The following is a 26,780-nucleotide window of genomic DNA, read 5'->3' as shown; positions in this document are numbered from 1 at the left end:
TTACATTATTTTTAATTACATTTTTTACATTACATTACACAATTACATTACATTTTTATGAATCTTTCAGATTTTGTTTTTTGTTCCTTTGTTCTTTGTATTTAATTAATAAAAGAATATATTTTTTTTGCCTTTCAATATTTTTGTTTGATTTATGTACCTTTAAAATATTGAAAAAAATTCATAATTAATAAACAACGAAATTATGCGTTTTTTGCATACTTTTCGATTTACACGGTTTTACATTCAAAAAGATACAAATTCGATTTACACGTTTTTATCAGGAACCTATCTTCCATGTAAATCGAGGGATAGGTGTATATACAAATATATACATATACATAAAATATTCTATATAATATTTATTTACTTTTTAAAAAAATAATACATCTTATAGAGAATACTGTCTTTAAAACAAGTAAATATTACAGATGAGCATTGCCAATTTTACGAGGGTAACACTAAAGGATTTAGTTATGACACCAATGTCATAATTAAACGAAATCCAAATGTCAAGTAAATGTCTCTGATAAAGACAATCTAAATCAATTATCTAAAAAAGGTGCTGTGTACACAATTAAGCTTAAAAAAAAAAAAAAAAAAGATTAATCAAACAGCTGCATCTTAAAATATCAATTAGAATTAAGCAGCAAATATACATTTATTTGGTTAGTCCTTATTACAATATTATCAATGAACATGATATAAATGAATCTTCACCTAATATTTGCTTCCAGTCTTGCATTACATTCGATTATATTAGATCATACAATTGTAAGGATTATCATATAAATTCTTCTTTTTTACAGTTAAAATAAGAGTGAACATTAAGCCTCCATGTTGTGTTAAATTTAATAATTAGAAAAGAAAATAATTTAATTTAGAATATTCTAGAAGAAAAACATTGATCCAAAGTAAAACTGAAACCTGCAACTCCTGCTTACCATGCATTGGCAGTTACGCTACCTGGACTTCCATCCAATTTAACACAAGATGGCAGCTTAACCACCTACCTCTAAGGGCACGCAAGTTCTGGTGCAATGTAGTATCATCATCTTCAGTCTTCCACACAGAAGGTGTCCAGTAAAGCATCAACAGTTTCATATAAATTGTTGGTAACATTTGTACCAGTACAGAGGTTCGAAAGAATCATGGTCTTTTTTAATTTCCAGATACACATTTTCGTAAGGTACCCCCATGGGTTTCCAGAAGCACGAGTGCAGTACTCTTTCCAAGACTGTAATTTAGCTTTTAAAATCCTGTCTTTGTACATACATTGGTGCTGTAGATACTGGTCATGGTGCTGTTCTCTCACAGATGCAGTACGACAATGTTTGAATTTGCGACTTAAATGAATGTTAACTTTACGTAATGCAGACAGCTCTGCATTCCACCAGTCTGCACTTGGAAGTGGTCCTAGGAATAAATTTCTCACAAGCCAAATTAATATGTTGAATACAATTATCAATAGCATGCACTGCATGAGCATTGCAGCATTTTCGGAGTGGAGGCACTTGGGATCCAAAGGGCGATCCAGCTAAGTGCCCTTTTCGACAGACCAATGGCCATATTCTCAGGTAGTAGATCGGTCCTCCAGGCGGTGGCCAATGCTTCCTTCTCCTCTCCAGCAATCATAATTGATCTAGCAGAAGCCATCAGTTCACATCCAGTGCCTCTAGAAATCAGGTGGACTCCAGGACATGTCGATATCCCGATCAACAAAGCAGGCAGCTGACAAGGCAGCGAGTCTCAAATCTGATAGGATCCTGATGGAGATCCATAATGCCTAATGATCTTAAGCATGCTATGTGGGATTCGACCATTCGTAGTCTCATGGACTCCTGGACCACAGTCCATAGGAATAAAGGTTGTGATCACCTCCGACCTTTTGCACCTTGGGCATATCATTATGTATCGTCACACCAGACCAAAACCCTTCTGGTCTGTCTTTGTAATGATATGGCCCCGTTGAATGGTTCCTCCACTCCCGCTTCCTGTGCAACTCACCTGACTGCCCCCATTGTGGCACTCCAGAAACTACCTTATACTATTGGCTCAATTGCCCGCAGTATGTGGGGGCTCACCAAGACTTAGGTAGAACTCCAATGTCTTTGGACCTGAATATTGTCTGCTCACTCACACCAATATACTGGCTGCACACAGATCTCCTTCCTTGCCAGCACATGGAGGCTTTGGAACAATTTGTATATCAAGTAAACCGCTTCACATAATAGTTAGGTGGTGCACATCGGAGAAAAAGCAAACAGACTAGAGTCTCCATATAAACCCATACAAAGAAAGAAAGAAAGCTTCATACCACAGCTGTTATTACTGATGTTTTGACTGCCGACGTGCTTCGACCCAGGAGAGCGAGAAATAACTTCTTCAACTATCTTTTAATACAAAAGACAATTTCCCCATTATGCATTAAATATTTAAAGGGATTGCACCTAAAAACACAAATAATTATCGATTTTTAAAAAAAATTTTAACATCAAAATTCACTCACATATTAATGCTTATATCATATAGACGTGAATTAAGTATATTAAAATTAAGGGATTCCGCATAATGCAAGATATCTTTTGATTCCAACAAATGGACTTATTGCAACAAATGAAAACATATAATGATAATTCATCATCAAGTCCATTACAGAAGTAAACACAACAATAAATGACTCAAATTCAATTAAAACTAAAACCGAAGGTATCTTATTAGTCGTCGCCAACTTACTTAAATTCAATTGAAAAACATCATATTACTACACTTTTCAGCATTTCAAGTTGCAAGAATTCTTAGCTATATAATATTTTAAAGAAAATTAAACAGAAGAATCATCATCTGCTTCACATATACATATTAATGAAAGCCGTTAATTCTAATTATTAATCTTAGTACAAGAAGGTAGGCTAACTATTACTTTTAGGCCAAATTATATTCTTTAACAGACTCAAAACAGAGCCAAAGAATAATCAAGTAATTTAGATTTCTAATTGAAAAAAAAAAAAAAATATTCCAACAATGAGTAGCATAACTTTCCCAGAAACGGTTAAAATTGTGCGTGATGCTAACGTTTATCAGATTTTATTAAAAAAAACTTTTATATTATTATTATAAAATGGCAAAAAGCTTAATTTTGAGGGTAGATATAAGTTTTTTTAAAAAAGTTGTAAATGCTTATAAGGAATAAAATCATTAAGTCTGACCCCACTCGAGATACATCACAACCCCTTCTATATCCCCAGGGGATGGGAAGATAGAGGGGGTCGTGTCATCTCAAGTGATCTTTAACCAAAAAAATTTAATAGCTTCAATCCCCTATACAGAAACCTTCCTGCAAAATTCCAGAAATTTTTGACTAATGGTGCAGGAGTTATAACATTAAGCTCTAAAGTGAATCAACAAAATCATTCCCTCCAAACACATACATGAAAAAACCTTCAAATTTTATTCATTTCTCAATGTTTCAAGGTCGTGAGTCCACAAATGTAATAAACTTGGGGGTCATATTTGACCAAACACCATACTTTTCCTCTTATATATAACAGCTGGAAAGTAAAGCAGATCTTTTTTAAATCTCAATGAAAACTATTAATAACAATTAGACTAAATTCAGAATATACTTATTTAATGAACACCACTAGAATTCAATTTAATAAAACTAACATTTTTGACTATATTTCAACCATATGTCTTTAGAATGAATGAACAGAACATGATGTAGCTGATGTATCATGATGATCTATCTGAAGATGACCATTAAAATATGGTAGAAAGGTTAGCTTTGTTAAATTGAATTCTGCTGGAATCTTATGACTATTGTGTTCATTAATTTGGGTTCCAATAATTCATAAAGTAACTGCTTCAGTAGTAAATCACTCAATTATCTAGGCACAACAATGTGCAAAAGTGGTTTAAGGAACATCAACCCAATGAAGGTCATTAAATATAACCAAAAATGTTAGTTCTTTTCAGTTTAATAAACCTTTTTTGCTGCTGCACAAGGTTGTGTGTAGATGATCATTGGTTTCCAGTTTTGATTTATTTGAATTACTTATTTAATTAGAAGATTTAATAAGTATAAAACAGTAACTATTATAAATTTTCCAAAAAATTCTACATTAAAAACATTTAAAAATGTTTAATTACTACAGTAGAGCGTCGTTAATCCAAATCAATTGGGGACTGGGGTTGTTCGGATAACTGATTTTTCGGATAACTGATTATGTACGAAAAAATATATTAATCTATCCGATGTTGAAAGTTTTCTCCATTACGTGTCGCTTCGTGTTGAAGTTTTGTCGATTTTAAGCCTAACGAAAATTTTTATAATACTAATCGAGGCTATTGTATCATTAAAAATTATTTCTTTATTTTGTACAAACAAAATGAATATATTGAAAAATATAAAAACAAAAAAATTATACTTTAGAAGTTAATCTAGTATCAAAAACGTTTGATTCAGCACGACACAGTCCAACTGGAAAGTTTTCGGTTAACCGACGCTCTACTGTATTACATACTAAGTAATAAAACATTTAACTTTTTGTAATCCTAAGCTACAAGTTATAAGAAGCACTAAGTCAGGAGTAGCCAAATCCTGTCATGATAGGAGCCATATATTGCATATTAGAAATATGAGAGGTGTATCCTTTCCTCTATTAAAACAGTTATATATATTGTATATAGTATAGTTAAAATACTATAGTGTACAGAAGCCACAGTACATGTCTAGAAGGGCCACAAGTGGCTTGTAAACTGCAGTTTGGCCACCGTGCCTTAGGCTATAGTCCTTGGTACTGTGAAGCAGGGGCCAAGACAGAGTGGGCAAGGTGGGCAGATGCCCAAGGAGGCAGATTGCTAGGACAGGGCAAAATTGTCCAAAGAAAATAAAAATGATGACAAAACATTTTTAATTTCAGATAATCAATTATTTTACTTTTTGAACATAACTAAGTAATTAAATGCAAGCAGTCTGAGCCCTTGTTTATTATCTTATAAGACAACAATAATATTCTATCTTTCTTTGATTGAAAAAGGGCACAAAAGACGAAACAATAACCATGTTTGCAAGCCAAAAATGGGAGAGTGAAATCTAAACTAATTTCAACTTTCCCAAAAAACATAAATTGAACCAGTGTTTAATATTTTACACTATGTCTATATCTAGAATGGATGACAAATAACTATCTTGCCCAGGGCAGTGTAATTGCTAGGTCAGTTCCTGCTGCAAAGCCCCGTTTAGCTTATTTTTAATTTTAGCCCTACACTGATGTTTTTCTTTGCAGATCATCTGCAAACAAAAAAATGTAAGAAATGTTATTCAGTACTAAATTAATAATTAAGTATCTAAATGCCAGATTTTTTGGGCTATAATTTGACAAAACTTTAAGCATTAAACTAAGTAATTTGACATAAAAGCAAGTGGTTAGACAGCCATCTTGTGTTAATATTAATAATACAATATTCTAAATTATCATATAGCAAACCAAGCTCCAATCATTAATAATTATCTATTAATAATTAAATGATAATGTCAGATTCATTATTGAGCTATAACCCAGTTAATTAAATGTACAGATATGTAGTTTAGATTAAAGATGGGAGATTAAGTTGTCATCTTATATTAAATTATTATCTAAATTAATTATTAATACAAAATGGCAGTCTAACCACTACGTTCAAAGACAAAATTATTTAGTTTAATTAAAAATCTAGATGAATTACATCTCAAAAAATCTGGCAATTAGATAATTCATTACTGAAAATCTGGGCTAAATTGTTATATATTTACTAAATACATTATTGTATAATTTAATATTTAAGAAATAAACATGCATTTATTATGTTAATCATGCTTTCCCTATGCCATATCAGAACATTTCAAAAACTTCAAGGTCAAAGTTTTCTTTACATAATTCCTTCAATAATGTTAAGTAACCTTGAATTCTTTTTTTATATAAAACAATAATTAATCAAATTTATAATGGACACTGTAACAATAAAATTATTTTAAGTTAAACTGAGCTGTTATTATCCTAATTTTTAATTGATATTTTATTTTCAGTAATGAGCTTAAAATAATTTACAGAAAATTATACAATCATTCTGAATAACAACATATTTTCCTAATAAAAAAAAATTAATACTCTTGATGTAGATAATTAAGGAAAATGATAATTTTAAGGATGAGAGCATTCAATATTCATTCAAAAATAATTATAGCTACGACAATCTTGATTTTTATATATTTAATTACATTTTTCCTAATATGAAAACAAATGGAATGTGTGTATACAGAAGTCGTGTGCAACTTATCAGTGTTTTCTCACCAATAAGCTGGGCTGGTGACTCTCAAAGTGGGTGCAACTGCTCCCTCAAGGTTGGTAGAAGACTCAAGGGGTTGCTGGAGGGGGGACAAAAATTCATTTTAAAACAAAAAACAAAATAAATGTATGCACTAAAAGGGTGCAGTAGTCTGAAAAGTTTGAGAAACACTGAGCTAGACAAAAATCTAATTAATGGTTAAGTTTTTTAATAAATTCTTGATTAAACCAATTGATATCTTTTGTACATTCTGCAAATTCACCATCAATTTTCTGTTACCTGATGGCCCAGGGAGTGTTTTAATGTGGAAAGAATTATAAGAGGACATGTAAAATCTCCATGACCACAGATTTGATCAGTGAATGGTTGTAGATTTCACTGCATGTAATGCACATTCATTCAAATTGTCCAAGAATGCTGGGAAATGTGTGACAGATTCTGTATATGGAAATAATTGCTACAGTTTTATATCTCGACATGTTTGAGAGGAAATTGCCAATAAAGACAACTGGGAAATGTTCTTTTTGTACTATTGATGAAAAGTTCTTAAAATTTTCTATGAATTTTCAAATCAAAGAGAAAATAAATATAAAACCAACCACTGCTGTTTGCTACGTAATGGCTATAATGTTAATAAATTACCAAATAATTTGATACTAGAGGGTGGCATTAGGTGCCATCTCTTAATAACTTTAATAATTATAATTTTAATTAAATAATTTAGATTAAACTGGAAGAAAAGAATCCACCCTATGCGAGACTCGAACCTGCAATTCTCGCTTACCATGCAGATGCGTCACCAGTTATGCTACCCAGACTTCTGGCCCAATATCATCTTCCAGTATATATAACATTATGCTATAATCATTGTCAGTTATTTTGGTGTTGGCTGGGGATGCATCAATTGTATCAGATTTCAGTAGAGTTGTTTATTTATATATGCTTTGCTGGTGTGTACAATGGCTGGTTGAGTGCCTTATGAGAGAGTTTACAGGACGAATGTGCTTGATGTATCCCTAGCGGCACCATAATAACTGACGATGGTTATAGCATAATGTTTTATATACCAAAAGACAAGATCGAACTGGAGGTCCAGGTAGCATAACTGGTGACACATACATATGGTAAGCAGGAGTTGCAGGTTTGAGTCTTGCACAGGGCTGATTCTTTTCTTCCAGTTTAATCTAAATTATTTAATTAAAATTAAAATTATTAAATTTATTAAGAGATGGTTCCTAACGCCTTCTCTAGTATCAAATTGTTTGCTAATTTATTAACATTATAGCCATTATATAGCCCGATAGCATACGACAGTGGTTAGCTTTAGTATTAAATTGTATCAGGTTTTAGTACAGTTGTTTGAAAACAAATATACACTAATGTTAAAATTTTAAAAATTTACAAAAAGTTTTCAATTGGATAATATTTTAAAAGTGTCCTCACACTTTGTTCCTTTTGCACACCATCAGGATATAACAGTCTCATGACAGGGTGACCTTTATTTAGAGCAGTGATTCTAAAACTTTTTTAAGCCATTGCCCCCTTGGTTCCATAAACTTATACCCAATACCCCTAACCCATTTTCTCTTGTGTGAGAAAGGCTTGAAAATAGTTTTAGAAAAACTTTTCTATGATACCCATACTTACCATACATTGTTCTCCACATCTGGAACCATTAAACGCAATGTTTCTTCTTATCCATTTAACAAAGGAAAGGTTGTCAGTGACCCCAACCCTCGCCTATGTTTACTGTTCCGCTGCAGTATTCTAGCACCCCCTCCCACCCACTTGCTTCTTTTCATCCCCTTAGATTTACTCACCACCCATAATGCCATGCCTCCCAAAGGAATGGGCTATCTCTACTCATAAACAAAAGCATCTGGAGAATCTTTCAAAGGTATGTAATACATGTAAATTTATTAGAGCTAACTAAAATATTGTTTAAGCATTACATGTTTATGGCTTATTGTAATCACTTTGAGACTGACCTAAACTGTTAATAACTGACCAATCACATTAAGTATGGTAACTAAATAAAATTATAATTAGTAGACATTTCTGGTTTTATTCACTGGCATTAAAAGGGTTTGTTAAAACAATTAAAAGCTGTATATATTAAAAATTTATTAATAAATTAATGTGTAATTCATCCAGTATTGTTACATGCTATATCCTAGCTGTTGTTAAAGGCCATATATAGAGTAAGAAATGGCCAAGAAATTATTTAAATATACTACTATACTGCAATCAATAGGTAAAATCGTAAATCCAACCATGTTTTAGCCATTAAACATTGATTATTTAGATTATTTAGTCAATGTTTAATATCTAAAGCATGGTTACGAATCATAACAACAACCGATAACAAATGCACTTTATCAACCATATATTCAGGATGACAACATAAAAGATTGTTTATTTACCTGATGATGATTATAACCAAATTCCAATAAGCAAAATTTTCATAATGTATTTTAACTTGTGTGTTATGGACCTACTAATTTTGATAACATTAAACAACTGATAACAGTATCATTATTACAAAGCCTACTGTATTTGTATTATCAATTCAAAAGATTTCTAATATTAATCTATATTGTTTTGACATTGATTAAATAACCTGATAATCCTAATATAAGTAACATCATTTCAATAATCAATACAAATAAAACATAATAAACAACCAAGAATGGGTTATTTTTCTGATTACATACATGAGTATGCATATGCATGCACTCACTACATACACTTTTTTGTTAAGATAATTATCTAAATCATTGTTTCTAAAACTTTTCAGACTACCATCCCCTTTCAATGCATATATTTCTTAACTTTTTGTTTCAAAATAAATTTTTGTCCCCCTTGCCTTCCAGCATGCCCTTGAATCTACCACCCTCAAAATTAGCAGTAGTGCTCTCTTTGGGAATTGCTGACCTAAATAACACTTTTATTTGATATAATTTAAGTCATCAATGGTATCAAATACACTAAAATGGTTACTTAAAAAAATTACTGTAAAAATAAATGTTTTAATTAAATCATACTCTCATCTCTATTGCATCTATGAAATAATATTAAAAATAGAATTACTTAACATGTTAAACGACAACAAAAAGCAAACATGATCAAACGCTTGTTTCCTTTCATCACATTAGTCATAGTGAAATGATGTTTATTCTAGGATCATCATTGCACAATGACTAATAATGATTAAAAAAAAATTCAGTTGAAGATATAACCATTTGGATAAATATAATTAAGTTGCTGAGGAAACAATGCAGATAAAAATAAACCAAATTTAATATAACAACAAACACATTATAATAATCTAACAAGCAACGAGATTTATCTCATAAGAATCCAAACAAGATAAATGTAATCATTCATTAAATATTAGATAAAATTCTTGAATTATTTTATACTTAATGAAAATAGCATTAATCCTTTTTATGACAACACTGCTAGCATTTTTTTTTTATCTTAGATTACTTGTAAACATGCATTTATGTCAAACAAATTTTCATACATCATTGTTACAATGAGGATATTTACACCAAAGTATATTTTATTAATGAGGCAGGAATACTCGTTACTCAGGAAAAATAACTCAAGTTATTTAGAGAGTGACAAAAATGATACTAATGATGATGAATGCTAAAATATTTGAGTCTGAATATTTAATATTTTTCAAGATATTTCGTTCATGATCAGATCAAAACAGTTTGAGCAAAAAACAGTCTTTAATCAACTGATTGTTCTAATGGGGTTGTATATACCCAAAAGTAACTGTATTGGAGAAGGCAAATGTATATCTAATTTTTTAAATAAATAAACTTTACTTGAATTCCTTTATTAACACATTATCTGAATGTTTCTGAATTTGTAATAGATATTATTCAGCTTTATTATTTCCACATTATGTGAAGTCACTGATGTCTGCTCTGTAAGTAGGGATCTGATTTTGCTACACTTTATGGCTAGATGACTTTCTCATGCCATCAACCTTCATTTTTTTACCTGGAATGGGGCCAGCCAGATTCATAGAGCTTGGGTGGAATTGGCAGTAACATCGAACATTCCATGTAACTTACAAGCAGAATTTTATCCAAGCTTCATACTGATTAATTTCAATGATCTGATGAGAACCATTGTGATGAGGGCTAGCCATTGCCTTTGTAATATATAAATGTAGCTTAGATATTTTTTATGTTTTATTTAAAATATTTTAAAATTTAAATATTTATTTCTAAAAAAGAAAAATAATAAAAACAAAATAAGAATCTAGACATTTTAATATAAACAAAAATCAAAGTTATAAATGATAAATATGAAAAACATTTACAGTAATATGGGGCATTTGTTAGAATTTTCAGAATCTTTAATATTCAAAAATAATTATATATATACATAACAAACTTAAAAAAATTTACTACATAGTTATGTATCAAAGTTTCTCTTTATTTTAAGTTCTTGGTGATCAATCGAGCACAGTAAACAGGAAAAATATCCATCAATAATCACTGCAAACATCAAGGCATGCTAATTCAAGAATGCAGATTGTTTTTAAATTTCTCTGTTGACAATTATGCAATATCTTAATACAGATAAAGAATAAAGATGGCTTAGATTATTGTATTTACTTGAATGTAAGATGCACTTTTTTCAGATTTTAGTATATCTGAAATGGGACGTGTGACAGGGCGTGTGCAAGGGTAAAAAAAAATCCAAAGAATTTTTTGAGTGGTCCATTTGGATATGCCTCACCACTCAGCCAACCCATTGTGGGCCTGGCCGAATCCATAATGGGCTTGCTAGAAAAAATAAACCAGCAACGAATTCCTCAACTTTCCAGGCAACATTTAAAATTTTCATGGTGCCATCTGCTATCACATTTTATTAAAAAAACTTTTTACCATTTTATAATAGTTTAAAATATAACAGGCTTAATTTTGAGGGTAGGGATGAGTTTTATAAAAAGTTATAAATGCTAACGAGTAAAATTGTCATTAAGTCCAACCCTACTGGAGATACACACAACTCCCTTTATCTCCATACCCAGTCAATCTTTAACCATCAAAATTTACACAACATCGATTCCCCTACAAAAACAAACTTCTCTGCAAAATTTCAGAAATTTTCGACAAAAAGCACAAGAGTTAAGCTTCAAACAGGGTGAACAAAATTGTGCCCCCTACATACACAAACACCCATATATACAGAAATTACCCCCAAATTTTTTTTCATTTCTTGACATTTTAAGGTGTCCTAAGTCCAAAAATGTAAAAATCTGAAGGTTTGTGTTTTTGCCAGATTGCCATACTTTCCCTCTATATAACAGCCAGAAAAGTAAAAGGACCCTCTTAGTGCACATGGGGTGGAAAGAGGAATAAAAAATAATACTAAACAAATTTATGTCAACAGAATCAGTTCTACTGACAAATTTGTCTCAAGTTGTTTACTTCACAAAAAAAAAATTTTTGTGGTTGAACATGTAGAAATTAGTGTCTTAGAATCAATAACATCTTATATTTGAATAAATATGATGTATCATCATTCTGTTCTGCATTCTTCTGACTATTTTTTTAATCTAGACTAAAATAATGAAGCTTTTTCTATTTTGTTCACAAATATTTTTATAATTAATTTTTTTTTCTAATAATATTATTTTTAATTTTTTTTTCTTAACTTTTCTTTTAAAATATTGCAATTGTTATCCTTGCTTCTAGTTTTTGTAATGAACAATATCATGTTTTAGCATACATTTTATTACCTTTATTTCTAGTGCATTTAAATTACACTAGATGTTACCTTAGCATATATAATGGCTCCATAAACAAACAAATATTTAAATATACTCTCAAAATAAATACCATTAGAAAGATAAAAGTTTTCAGAAACTTTAGTTCCATTTTCAGAGTCACTGAAACATTTAAAAGAAACAAAAAAAATTTGCTTTTTTGGAATTACCGGTATTACTGTTTAGATGTTTGCATCAATGTAATTCAATAAACTGATTTGCAACTTAAGCCTAGGAGTCTTGAAAAACTGGTAAAGTTGCAAAATCAGTTTATTGAATTACATTGATGCAAACATCTAAATATTTAAAAAATTTTTTAGATCATTTGCTATGTCATTCTGAATGCACAATTCCTTTGGCCAGCTAATGGTGACTACCATGTCAAATAACTGAGTAGGTTCTGCATAGTTTGTTTTGATAGAATGCACTGTTGTTCATATTGTTGAAAATGCCATGCCCAAAAGTTCAAACTGTTCCACTCTCATCTGATATTGATTACCTTATTCAAAGTTATCATTAATTCAAAGCTATCATTAATTCTGCTGTTATAAGCAGTAGGAACAGTGCATTTTTCTATGGTAAAGATCCAAAGTGACACATAAAAACACATTTAACAAATGCACAAAAATTTTTTAAATTCAATAATTTACATAATTGGGATAGTTCATAAACACCATCAACCAAATTATGGGAGTGGTCTATGAGTACAGGGATGAACAAATTTCTAGATTAAGTTTAAAAGTAAAAAATAAAGTAAAAATGGGTCATCACAAAATCCTACTGAGAATTTCAGCACGAGTTTTTGGTACAAGAAAAACTTTCTTCATTAATTTATCATTACCATTTGACATTGTTACTTAATGTCATTATTATTGTAACAGCAATGTGTAACAACAAGTTGTCATAAAATGCAATAAACTGAGCCTAGTATACTTGAAAGTTGCAACACAATCCAATAAGAATAATCTTGAGTAAATTTTTTCCTTAAAATTTGATTAATATAATCTGCATTCATTATACTTTGACTTTTGTTTAAATAACATGAACCTATATCCACTTTAACAACATGTAAGACATCAGTTAACGTCAAATGTCAATGTAAACAAATTTGCCCTACTTGCATTCGCCATTTTAAATTTACATAGCACCCTTTATAGCTTGTTGGCATTGTCAATTGATATATTTACTTAATCTCATTTTAGCATTTTTATAAGTAATTCAATATATATAAAATTATTTATCACTTATTTTGTTATAGAGAGACTTTGCATACCTTCAATGTAGGTTTAAAAAGAACAAAATCATATCAATAAATTCATAAAGTTATTGAAAATATTTGTATAACCCACAGAAAATTCTGTAAGTTTGTGTGTAGTAATAACAAATAGATTATGCAACAGGTTAATAAATCTATTTTGGTAATAATTTAAACTATATCAGACATTTTTGAAACAGCTTGTCATTATTAAGTCAATATAAAAAGCATGCATTCAGCCAAGATAAACTCTTTAAATTTAATGTCATTTAAAATTAGTCATGTTCCCCAATTTAATTTAGTTACAGCACCTTTTAATAATAGAATTCTAGTTAATCTACACTAAATTCTTACATAAAAAACTAGTAGTATTTATTTTAAAAAACTCTTTCTACATTATATGCAAATTTCCTCAGAGAATTCATTTAAAACTTCCAATTTGGGAAACATTAACTTAAATTTTATTTAACTTGTCAAACATTTTATTTCATTTGCATTTTCTATGGTAAAACGATCACGAAATGTATATATCAAACAGACAACTGCAAAATATAATTGATTATGCAGTTGCAACATCCCCTTGATACTGAAGCAATTGGTTTTGTCATTTTAAAACAAAAATAAATTAGATAAGATTGGTAACTAAAGTAATTCTATGGTAATTAAGTAATATTCTCTGAAAAATGACTGGGCACATGCCTTGTTACCCCTAAATCTGCCCAAAGCAGCATCCATATCTTCAAATCCTAGATAGACCTGTCTATGCTGAACAATACAAATGCATTAATAATTATGCATCTGCATAGAGAAGTTGCAGTCTTAGTCTTACTCCAGATAGATATGTTCTATATTAGCATATGAACTTTGTATTTCTTTAAGATGGAATTCTCTAATGTCCTTAGTACCATCTCACATAGTGCCCCGGATACGGGACTTCCCATTGCCACTCCTCTATGTTGAGTGTATGTTATATCATTAAAATTGAAGACTGACGAATATGTAGCTAGATTGTCAATTTATATAACAATACTAGACATTGATACATTTATACCCCTCAATTAAACTAGAACCATGCTTTTTCCATCTGAGAGACTTCTTATTGAACAAAATTGGAAATACGACAAAACTAAAAAAACAGATACTGGAACTGGCACATCTAGCTACATATTCGTCAGTCTTCAATTTTAACAATATAACATACACTCAACATAGAGGAGTGGCAATGGGAAGTCCCGTATCTGGGGCACTATGTGAGATGGTACTAAGGACATTAGAGAATTCTATCTTAAAGAAATACAAAGTTCATATGCTAATATATGCATGATATGTCGATGACGTCTTGATTATATGGAAAGAAAAACTAGATATGTTCTTCCGTAATCTTCAAAATTAATTTTTAATTAGCTCATGACTGTGACCTAACTACCTATGTTTGGGCCAAATTTATGCTATTTAATAATTAGGTTAATTATAGCCTACATTTAACTATTTAAAAAAATATATATTATTTTTCTGTTCTAGTTTCTAAATTTAGCAAAAATTTCTTCATAGTTTTCTTGAAACACCACACAGGCACTTAGACTTACTGAAAATCTCATAATATCCATCTCTTTCTATCTGTACATGCTGCAGCAATACAGATTGATAAGTGGAAACATTAAAAATTGTTAAAAGAACAATAGTTCAGTTAAAAAAGAACCTCACTATGACACTCGCCATCTTCACAACCAACAAAGTTCAAGTTTCTCTCATACATCATACATCAGAGACAATGCCCATCTTAGAAGTTTTAGAGAAATTGGAGATATATGAAACCAACTGGAAAAAAAAACAGTTATAAACTATAAAGATGACAACACCCTACCACGACATCCTTTTTTGGAAGTCACGGAAAATAATTATCTGACAGCGGCAACAACCACCATTGCCACGTCCAAATGAATGCATGTTCCAATCATTTAAACAGTATGTCGGAATTCCCATTCTAACTTGACAACACCAAAAGTAGTCAAAAACATGTTTTCATCAATAAATTATATTTCTTTTACTAATTTTTGGTTTTCGCACATGTTGCATTTATAAAAGCGTACAGTTATTCGTTCTACTTTTAAAAAAATAAAAAAAAACTTGGAGAAATAAACATTTGTCTTCCTTTAACAACTCTTTTGTATCTATGAATGGTAAACAGTGTTATTGAAGATTATTATAATTGAATCAAGATAAGTTTAACCTTGAAACTAGATGTTTTATGTATCAATTCAATAAAATTTATGATGTAGACTGTAATAAATTAATACATTTTCTTCTTTTTTTTCATTTAATGCATAAGAAATAATTTATATTAATTAATTTTCTCACATTTTCATTGTTTTAATAGAAAATACAGAAATTCATTCAATTAAATTAAACTTTTCTTAAAAATAAATTTAATCAAATTAAGACAATTAATTTTAAGTGCGAGATTCTATCATTTTAATTCTAATGATTAAAATGTAATTGTCTTCGTAAATATAAACAAACATTAAGCTTATGTAAACATAAGCAATTTTCAAATTTAAAAAGCTATCGCACACACATTTAATTAATTATTTTTTTTTAAATTAATAACATCTAAAATCGTTCTGTTTCAAATTTAGGATTAACTCACTTTTAACTTTTCCGAATGTGCCCACTCCTAACGTTTCGCCTAATATGTAGTGTCCAATTTTAACCAGAGGTTGTCCGCCTTGAGTAGACGATTGCCCCTTCTCCGCCATCTTTGATAAATTTACGAGATGGTTGATGAGAATGGTGGAATGACGTCATAATTTTTTCTTTCCCCTTTTTTTTTTTTTTTTTGTTTTAAACGTAGAGAACTACTACACTACATATTTAAAACATTATAATTTTAAAATAGATTTTTAAATCTTTAATCTTATTACTAAACAGTAATTAGGGTTGAGAAATTATTTTAAATTTTTTTCATTAATTATCTTATATTAATTGATAACTTTTATAAATCGAAATTATAAATTATAAATTATAAAATTTGCTAATTTATTTAATTTATGTTTTTATTAAATTCGTTTACGATAATATCTTTCTAATATGGAGCGGTTGGACTCCGCTCTGGGCGACTCGGGTTCGAATCAGGACGGATCAAAAATTCCCCAGGAATTTTTTAGAGGTGGTCTGTCCGGTTATGTCGAGCCCCATCCCTCACCACTCGGCCGCTTGTGGCCTGAACGAACCCATAATAGGCTTCCTAAAAGAGGGCCTCTTTTTTTATAACTCTTTCTGCCCACAGGACAGAAAGAGTTATAAAAAAATGGTGGGGTTAAAAAAGATTAAATAGACCTTTTTTACTTTTTTTAAACTCTTTCCCCCAAAAAATTCCTGGGGATTTTTCGACTTGTCCGGATTCGATTCCGGTTTCCAAGAGCAGTAGGCAGTTACGTTGATCGCTCGGTCATCCGGCCGTAGAGCATTTTTTGTATGCCCTTTGAGTTCCCTTTTAGTTTATGGCGGCCATACCCAAATGGGGGCCGCCGAGTAGTTAGGAAAGACGCAGGATGTATTTGGGACGGATAAACCCTGAAAAATTCCTGAGGTTCCTTGCTCGGATTTGATCTCGGATCTCCAGAGTAGCAGGCTGATGCCTTTACAACCATGTTTATCCGGCTGTCGATAATATGACTAATTAGATGGATGGATCCCCTCCGAAAAAATTTTCTACGCGAAACTTTCTCTTTATTTAAGTGTTAGACACGTAAAGAAAACCTGGAAACTCCGTGCCCAGCATTTTGGCAAACACACCATCAGCTATCAGTGTACAGTTGTTTTAACCAGCTACTGATGAAAGCCGGATCAGGAATGAAATGCGTATACAATAATAGCGCCGCTTACAAGATAGCGGCGCTCGACGATCGACGTTCACCTTTTATAGAAATGAAAACTTCGGCCTCAACCTCGCTATTATTGTAGGAACAAGGGCGTCGCCAAGGGGGAGCAAGAGGGGACCGCTGCCCTCCCCTAGAAATTCGAAAAAAATTATTTAAATGCTAAGTTTTAATTAAAATAATCTTCTTAGGCTTTATGTAAGTTATTTAAAAAAATGTTTTAAGTAAGATATTTCTTTTCTGGTACATAGTAAATGGTTAAAATTTTATGAATCGTTTTTATTTTATCTACATACAATTCATATCCTCTATCAATTTACATCATCTTGCCCCCCCCCTTTTTTTTTAAATCTTTCCGCCCTGTGGGCACTAAGAGGGCCTCTTTTAGTAGGCCCATTATGGGTTCGGCCAGGCCCACAATGGGGCGACCGGGTGGTGAGGGAAGGGGCCCGACATATCCGAATGGACCACCCCCGAAAAATTTCTGGGGATTATTCGACCCGTTTGGATTCGATCCCGGGTCCCCCAGAGCGGTAGGCTGCCACCTTTACCGCTCGGCCATCCGGCCTGTTCTTGCCCCCCTGGCCCATTGGCTGGCGACGCTCTTGTGTAGGAAAACTTGTGGCAGCTCTGTGCGCTTTTTGTTGATCCATGTCCAGGACAACAATTACAGTTATAAATATGTCAAATTGTATGCTGTCTGGAGTGAAGAAGAATAACAGCAAGAAGATCGAAATGAGTTAGACCTGTGCATGTTAAATTATCTGAGAATATGATATACGTTAAAGATCTTGCGTAGAAAATAATTCAATTAAACGATACTTTAACAAGATAAACTGTTTAATTATATTATCAAAACACAAAATTATACATAAATTGATTAAATTATAATTGTTTTTTATAATTCATTTTTGTGGTGAGTAAGAACTTTATTAAATGCCATCACAGAGTCCAGCAAGATCCATAATTAAGCGTCGAGTGGTGCGATAAAAGGCCTGATCCATCCGGACTACATCGCTCATGAAAATTTATAAGAATAGACCCATGCTCAAACCAAAATATTTCAGAGTGGCAAGTTAATGCTTTTATCGCTTTGGTTAAGTATTAAATATTTAAATCTGATTAAACTTTGATGATATAGCCTTATTGAAATGAATAAAAAAAACTATATATATATATATAATAGATATATATAGATTATTATTACAGGTATACCTCGAGTTACATCGTTTCGAGTTACGTCGTTCTCGATTATACGTCGTTTGTCAAAAAAGTATATGGGAAAATAAAAATCAAGTTTAAGTCATTTTATTCGACTTTACATCCGTCCGTCACAAATATTGAAGTCGTAATATCACTAGAAAAGCGTTAAAAGCACATGAAATCATATTAAAATATGTACATTTACAGTAAATGTTAATATAATCATCATAAATCCTAGAGAACGAAACATGAAAACATCTATGTTTCTGTGTTTGTCGTCTTATTTAGCGGTCTTTAAGTGCTCATTATTGGCGTTTTCCACCGTAGTTTCGACTTACGTCGTAACTACACAAGTAAATTCGACTTACGTTGCCTCTCCTGGAACCAATTACCGATAAGGCGCGGTATACCTGTATATATATATATATATATAACAGTGGCGTGCCGTGACATTTGATGATAGGGAAGCTGTGTTTCTGTAAGAAGCCGACTTTCAGGGGCAATCAATTAATTGCGCGTCAGGGCCCGTTCGTATTCGTTCGTTCGATAAGCCAGTAAAAACCGTATACTTCTTTAAATGTATTTTTAATAGATTATCTGACGTACTTAATAAATAAGAAAGTTCAATATAATTACCTCCGTTATTAGATTCAATAAATTTCCTATGCCCTGTAAATGCCAATTCTCGCTTTGAGAAAAAACATATAACATCTATTAATTTAGATATATCTATTAATCCTAATTATCTCGTTATAATTTTCAATATTTATTTTATATTGTCTACCAATGTTAAATTCTTTTCCTCTTTGATTTCCAAATTGTTTCAATTTTACGAAAGAATCGTCAAAATGTCGAAATTTTTTTGTTGACGTATTTATATTTAATTTAGGCATTGGTCTTTCTCTTTTAATAATGCTTTCTTTTTCATTATATGGTCTCGAGCCAAAACTTTTTTAAAATAAATTTTTGAATCACTAGCCACGATATAAGGGCTAAAATTAAAATTATCAGAAAAACTTACTTGGTAAAACAAAATGTGTGACGAATATACATACCTAGTACAAAAAATTCTTCAATTGTATGAATATACTTTTAAAAAAACTTATAATTAAATATAACTTTGTGAAGAAACATACATAAAAATAACTAAAATATTCTTTACTTTTTAAATCTTAAAACAATCCACTTAGTGAAATACTGTAGCTCCCTACGAGTGGCTAATGAATGGAATCAGAGACGGTCCAGGTAGGTGTGTCCGTGCCAAATCCCGAGGGTGCCGATACCGGTGAATGTCAAATGCCTCTTTTGTCGCGTCACTAGTATATATCAAAGGACGCGACGGGGTTGTTGTAGATTTTAAACATTTCTCATCATAGCTGTAAAAATCTAAATATGTTAAACTTAACAGATTGTCCGTCGTTCGTTTTCTAACTAATTCGTTTTAGGATCGAGTGTTCACGGAAATTTCCAAAATTTACAACTTTTTAGTCACTCTCGTCGAACTGGAAAAATTTCTGTCTTTATTACATCTAATGTTACGAAGAGATCAGACCCCACTGTACTCGGCAAGAGATTGGTTCGGTTAAGCTTCCGTTTAAGTAAAATTTCGACTCTTTCATCGGGGTTTTATTTATGTTTCTAATTCCCTAATTGCTTAATTATTTAACTACTTCTTAAATAGAAATAAGTCGAAACCGGTTACTTTGTACTTGAATATCTGTAGTCTTGGGAAAGAAGTGGAAAGAAATTTTTATGACAACCGATACATAAATCGTAAATTTAAGGAAAATAAATTCTAGAGCTCTTTTTGTACCATTGTACTGTACGTCTCATTCATTAAATTTGGTTGTAAATGATGCAGCCAAAGTAACAGTAAACAGTTTATCACTGTACTAGAATTGTACACTTTTTTTTTTTCTCTATCCCCTTACAGATGGGACATACTAAATCGTAATATCACCGGTTTAACATTGAAATCCGTAAGTAATATAAGATGGGACAGCGGAATAAACGCGGAATAAATATATCAAATATTTTAATGGATTTTTTAAAAACTCCTGTCAACTATACAGAACTATCATAAAAACATGCCAGTAAATTCCTATCGGTTGGGTTAAGTTATAAATCTAGTCTACAGTGGGCGACCTTTTTTATAACGTGGGCCAGAATAAATTTTACGTTTTTTTTTTTTTCCGCGGGCCGTAGTAGTTAATTGACGCTTTCTTGTGACTCGTAATTTTTTTAGTCTGCAAATACGAAATAAATAAATAAAAAGTTAATTACTACATTTATTTCTCTTATCGTTTTCGAAAATTACAAAGAATTGGAAAAATAACTATTAATTAGTTATTTTTCCAATTTAATAATCTATTAAAGATCTCGCGAGCCGGATAGAAACTTTTTGCCAGCCGTAGCTGGCCCGCGGGCCGAGGGTTGTCCGCCGTTGATTTAGTCTGCTCATGATTCACATAATCAGGCGAGGGTGGCCGAATATCTAGCAGGCGGCTAACAGCCCACAACCGCTCCGGGATATAAAGTAGGACTCTTTATGCGTGTGTCGCTTCTACCAGCTAAACCGGGTGAGGTTGGTGCTCTGTAAACCGCATGTGACAATGCCTATATAATCTGGCTGATTGGAAACTGACCCGGTTTCGACACTCCTTCCGCCACCGAATCATTCGAATATACAATAGCAATCTTATCGTTTTTTTCACATGTAGTATAGAAATTTCTAAAAGATACATAATGGAGTTATAATAAAATATTAATTTTAATTAATACAAAGTACGTTAAAATATAAAAATTTATATTTTATAAAATACAAGGGAAGGTCATTGGAAGGTGGAATCGGCGCTTCCATCGCTTCCAATGATGGCACGCCACTGATATATAATAGTAATCTATGTTTCCTAATAACAAATTTACTTCGAAATTTACAATTTATTTTAGCATTACAATTGCCAAAATTTTTATAAATGAAAAATTCTTGTTTGAAGTAAATAATTGATAATTTTGAAAATCATAATTTAGAATTGGCAACACGCCTCAGTTATTTAAAATTTTCGCGTGACACCAGATGGCGATAGAAATAGAGAAGTAAGCATGTGTTTTGAATTTGAAATTGAGGAAATTATAAAATAATTTTTCCACGAGATTATAATATATATTATTTATATTTATATTAGAATAAAAAGTATGCACATACATTTGGTTAGTAATGCGTTTTTATCCGCATTGCATCTGTAATGCATGCTGCAATGTACGAATTTTGCGATTAAATTTACTGTAACATTGCATTGATTAATGTTACCCTTGGTGCTAAGATGGCGGTTCGTCTCTGATTCCAGCAAGGAAACAGTGGGACGCACGTTCTAACCTAACCTATTCTAATAAATTACCATAATTATTAGCAACCAAATTATTAGAATAGGTTAGGTTAGGTTAGGTTAGAACGTGTATCCCACTGTTTCCTTGCTGGAATCGGAGACGAGCCGCCATCTTGGCACCAAGGGTAACATTAACCGTTGCATTTATATATTTTCACGAACACGATTTTACGTATTTAAAAGGAAACTAAGGAAACTGTTTAAATAAAAAAGTATATTGATTTATGGTCTACACAGTTTAATAACTAAATATATAAGTGGTAACTATAGATTACGATATAAGTTTAATTACCTGTATTTTATTACAAATGACTGAAGTGAACCAGAACAATATTCTCAGATTCCTTCAATTGGGAAAGAAACAAGATTAATATTTTAATATATGTATATTGTTATATGTGTGAGAATTTTAGCTCAAATATTATTTTAAGTGGCAGATATGATAAATTGCATCCCCAAGTATGGCAATGTTAAGTGTCTTTACATGGGCAGTTAAATCAATTGTGGCCGACTCATTAGCAGAAGAAAATGAATTAATTTTACAGTTATACCAAATTATTGGAGCAGCGCTACAGTTTCTCCATCCAAAAAGAAGAAACATCTGATATATCACTTAAAAATATACAGGCTGTATGGCATGAACTTTCCCAAGAAAAGAAACTAGATAGTTTTTTTGAGACTTGTGGGATTTTACAAAGATTTGTAATCTTTGTAAAATAGTAAGGCTGAGTAAAGGCAAAAGGAAAAGATATTCAGTATGGTAAGAAAAAGACAGTGATAGGAAATAAATAACCAGAAAAATTATTGTCTTTCATTATTGCAGTGAAAGTCAATAAACTGACTGATAGCAACTGTCATGAGTACATTATACTGTAACAAAAGAAATTATTAACAAAGCAAAACATTGCACAAAGGCATATAACAGGAGGCAGACTCATGCAGAATCAAGATTTATGACACATCAAGATAGAACACATCATAAATCTAGGTGTAGAATTATATGTCCTATAAAATATTTGACATTTTTTAAATTGTGCAGTGTAGAGTATGGCAATAGCTTTATATTCAATTTAGAATATAAAGCTATTGCCATACTCTAGACCAGGGATGGGCAACGTTTTTCTACGTAAGGGCCGCATTTTAAGACTTTTGAACTGATATGGGCTGCATACAAGAGAAAGAGAAAAAAAAATGTTGGTAAATCAGAATTATTTATTCATATATAATTATAAATTAACATAGGTATACTTAATTTAGCTTCTGAAACTGATGTAAACGTAATATGTTGGAAATATTTGGTTAAATATTTGTCACTGCTAGTTTTAAATTAGTTTCCTTGTGTCTGTTAGCCGGTTTCTTGTTTTAATTTTTACTAAATTCATTGCGGGAAAAACTATTCACATACATAAGTTGTAGAAAATAACGTTTGAATTTTTGCTGCATACTTCCTTAAGCTGGAAAATTGATATATTTATTCACATTTTATGCGTTGCGGGTTGCATGTTGCCCATCCCTGCTCTAGACCATCAATTCTCAACCTTCTTAGCTCTGCGACCCCCAAATAGTAAATATAAATAAAATTAATATTTCGCAATCCCCTACCCAAAGGAGTAATAACAGTAAGCCTTACTATTACTAATTGAATTTTAACTGTAATTATAAATGAAAACAAATGCAACCATCACATTAATTTCTTTACATGTGTACTTATTATAAGTAAAATGTTTATAAGTTTATAATAAATGATTTTTTTCTCATAAAATGATTTCATTATTGTTTTGTGACCCCCCTTTAATATCACCGCGACCCCCAGGTTGAGAAATGCTGCTCTAGACTGTATTTATGGCAATAGCTTTATAAGATATCATATGCAGAGATAACATTAAATTTTGTTTATTAAAGGTATTTAATATAAGCATTGTACAATATCGATGTTAATTAATAAAGAATTATTTTGTTTTTATGCTGTCAGCATTTTTATACCAGCATTCCAGCTATTCCCCATTGTAAAGGTTGGCAAGTATGTATGTAATATGTTTTGTGTTACATCATTAGTTTTTAGTGTACTATACATTTTATAATAATTTTTATTTTATTTTTTTGTAAATGTTATGTAATGCATTTTGCATTTTTGTAGCCCTTACAAATGTTCAATTATAATTTTAACCACAAAACATAACCATTTATTAGGCAATGAATGTTTATTATTCAAGTGTTTTAATCATCTTAATCAACCTTCTTTAGGTGTTTGAACTTTTTAATTTTCTAAAGAACAAAGTTGCTACTTATTGTATAGTGTTTACAATGTTCCATTATAGAATAGGAATGTTGCAAATAATTATAGAATAAGTAGTAGCTTTGTTCTTTTGCAAATTGTAAAATTCAAATATCTGAAGAAGGTTGATTAAGATGACTGAAAATGTTTGAATAATAATAAACATTCACTGCATAATAAATGGTTAACAGACACAGTGGATTTTCATCAAGTTGACTTCATTGTTTGGAGTTTACATGGTTGCAGTTAAATCAATTCCAAAGATTCAACACTATTGCTTGATGATCAATTGCTTTCTTAAAATCAATTTGAGTGCATGATTTTATTGCAACACAGTAAAATTTCTGTTAACTAACTTGCTATTGTAGGAGTTTGCTTAGTGTATCTGTTCATATCAATCTGTAAGAAGCACATGTACCTTAATTATATCACAACAATGAGGTTGGTCCAAAACAACTCTGTGGACATAAATTCAGTCTCACAATTGTCATACCTATTGTCTTGACCTCTCTTCACATTCTTGTGTCATTTATGACAGATTGAAATATTTTTAAATAGCCAACAAGTCATAGAGACAGTTGCATTTATCATAAGAAGACAAACCTCTGTGTAAGCTACAGGCCTTATGGTAAATTGATTGTCAAGTAAGTTGTTCAGCAACCATCTGTCACTGGTTGGCTATTTAGAAAACTTCTGTTACAATAGAAAGTACTATGTGATTGTCCATGTCTATATCCTTATCTATTCTTAATCTGTAGTGAAGACAAAACATGTTTTTTGTGTTGGAAAGAGAATCTGCAAGTTTTGATAAGATTCCATGTAAATACTAACATTAAAAACAAGGTTGAAATTATTGAACATCACAAGTGAGAGAAGTGTGGAATGAGAAAATCAGTAACATTTTTAAAGATTGGAAAAATGTAAGCTGCAGAAATTGTCAAGAAACAACTATTCAACCATTGATTCAGTAATGACAACAAGCAACAAATCAACAGTTGCATGGTGGGAATAGCACTCTCATTGACAAAGTAATCATAGACTAGTTCTGCACAGAGTTCCTGTTTCAAGGTAGATCATTCAAGCCAAAGCTTTACAATTTGCATCTGAATTTGATGCCGAGAACTTCAAAGCCTCAAATGGATAGCTCAAAAAATTCAAAAATGATATAATATCAAATTCAAAACTATTTGTGGAGAATTGTGTGGATTTGATTGTAATGCAGTACCACAGTGGGAGGCTAAGCTTTCATTATCACTGGTTTTAATTCTTCAGAAAATATTTTAAACACTGATAAAAAAGAACTGTCTTTAGCACTCTTTCAGACAAAACTTTGTGCTTCAAGGATGAATCATGTTTTGGTAGCAAATAGCAATAATGACTGACAAGTTTGTTATATTCAAGTATTGAGTGGAGAATGTGAAAAACACCTGATAATTAGGAATGTTTCCAAACAAGATGTTTCAAGAATATAGACATTATAAAATTTGAAATTGAGTGGAAATCAAACAGAAAGAATGATGAGAAATTGTGACAGAGTAGCTGAAATAGCTGAACAGGAAATGTTATAACAAAATAGGAAAGTGTTTTTGTTTCATGATAATGCAGCATCACATCCAGCTCAAAAATGTCAAGATTATTATATTTGTGATGCTGTCCTTACCACCTGCGATGGGAGACTGGCTGTCAAGTTAAAGCTAAAAATTGGTGACTTATTTTGTAAATAAGGCCAGGGCAGTAAAGGAATGCGGTGTGAAACGATTTAATTGTCACCTTCCCAGACCAAATTGACACGTCCCTGACTGTAGATCGTAGAAGGTGGGAGAGAAATTGACCGCCATCTTACACAGAGTTCAAAGCGGGAGTTTGTGGATCCTCCTTTAGAAGAGGAGGTGTTTGGGATTGATTGGATCCTGCTGCGCCTTCTCCGAGTCAGAAAAACATATTAGACCAAAATTTATGGGACTGTCACTCCGGGAAGGGCACAACCTGACTTTGGAGGGGAGCAGCCCAGACGAGGAGATTCAACGACCCCGCAACCCAAATTATGTTCCTGGCAACAGACCAGGGGCCAATTAAGTTTTGTGGGATTACCGTTTGGACCACCCACAATCTCGGAATTTTCAAGTGAAAAATAGTATAAAAGCCCAGAATCCCGAGGACACAGGGAGGTTGAGGAACTGAGTGGAAGATTGTCTAAACTGGGGTTGTGCGGTGACCAATTCAGATTAAGTCAGGACCAGGCTCTCCAAAGAAGAGAAGACCCCGGTTTTCTGGAGGCAATTCTGACCAAGTCAACGTCCAGGCTCCCCATCCTGCTTACCGGAGATGACTCCACCTGCCTCGAGTCCAGTGAGATCTCCCTCTTCTGCATCATCTCCTGACCACTACTGGAGGGGGACAGAAGATGACTTCAGTGGACCACTCTGCGGGCCAGCAATATGGTGGAAACGAACTTTCCTCTGCAGTACTCACAGAACTGCCCCCTAACATAACAGCAGTAGCGTCGTGTATAGATGGCAATTTGCCTTATCTGTAAGCGTGATTTTCTATATAAATAAACACATTAATTTTGACAGTACAGTCTCTGTGTGAGTATCTTTGCGTTCAGCAAACCACTACTGCATATGTCAAAAAGGCTTTCTTACGTCATCCTGAC

General features: G+C 31.8%; 2 protein-coding genes across 3 annotated transcripts in view; one reads left to right on the top strand and one right to left on the bottom strand.

Moving 5' to 3' along the window:
- AMPKalpha (AMP-activated protein kinase alpha subunit) overlaps positions 1-16,187 on the bottom strand; it is a 32,231-nt gene extending 16,044 nt beyond the window's left edge. Inside the window, exon 1 of the mRNA XM_067287692.1 lies at positions 16,030-16,187. Coding sequence (XP_067143793.1) covers positions 16,030-16,138 — 109 coding nt within the window. The 5' untranslated portion in view covers positions 16,139-16,187. The remainder of the gene's footprint in view (positions 1-16,029) is intronic.
- A 5,353-nt stretch (positions 16,188-21,540) lies between these two features.
- Positions 21,541-26,780, top strand: part of LOC136989488 (armadillo repeat-containing protein 7-like) — a 30,169-nt gene continuing 24,929 nt past the window's right edge. The window contains exon 1 of one of the 2 annotated variants that reach the window (XM_067287661.1): positions 21,541-21,559. The gene's annotated coding sequence lies outside the window, so the exon portion shown is untranslated. Of the gene's footprint in view, positions 21,560-23,821; positions 23,870-26,780 lie in introns of those variants that run through there. The other variant, XM_067287660.1, reaches the window with a different exon arrangement.

This window comes from Centruroides vittatus, unplaced genomic scaffold, assembly GCF_030686945.1.
Source record: "Centruroides vittatus isolate TY-2023 unplaced genomic scaffold, ASM3068694v2 scaffold_576, whole genome shotgun sequence".
NCBI lineage: Eukaryota > Metazoa > Arthropoda > Arachnida > Scorpiones > Buthidae > Centruroides > Centruroides vittatus.
Note: the sequence above shows the minus strand (reverse complement) of the source record. Positions and strands in the feature narration are given on the sequence as shown.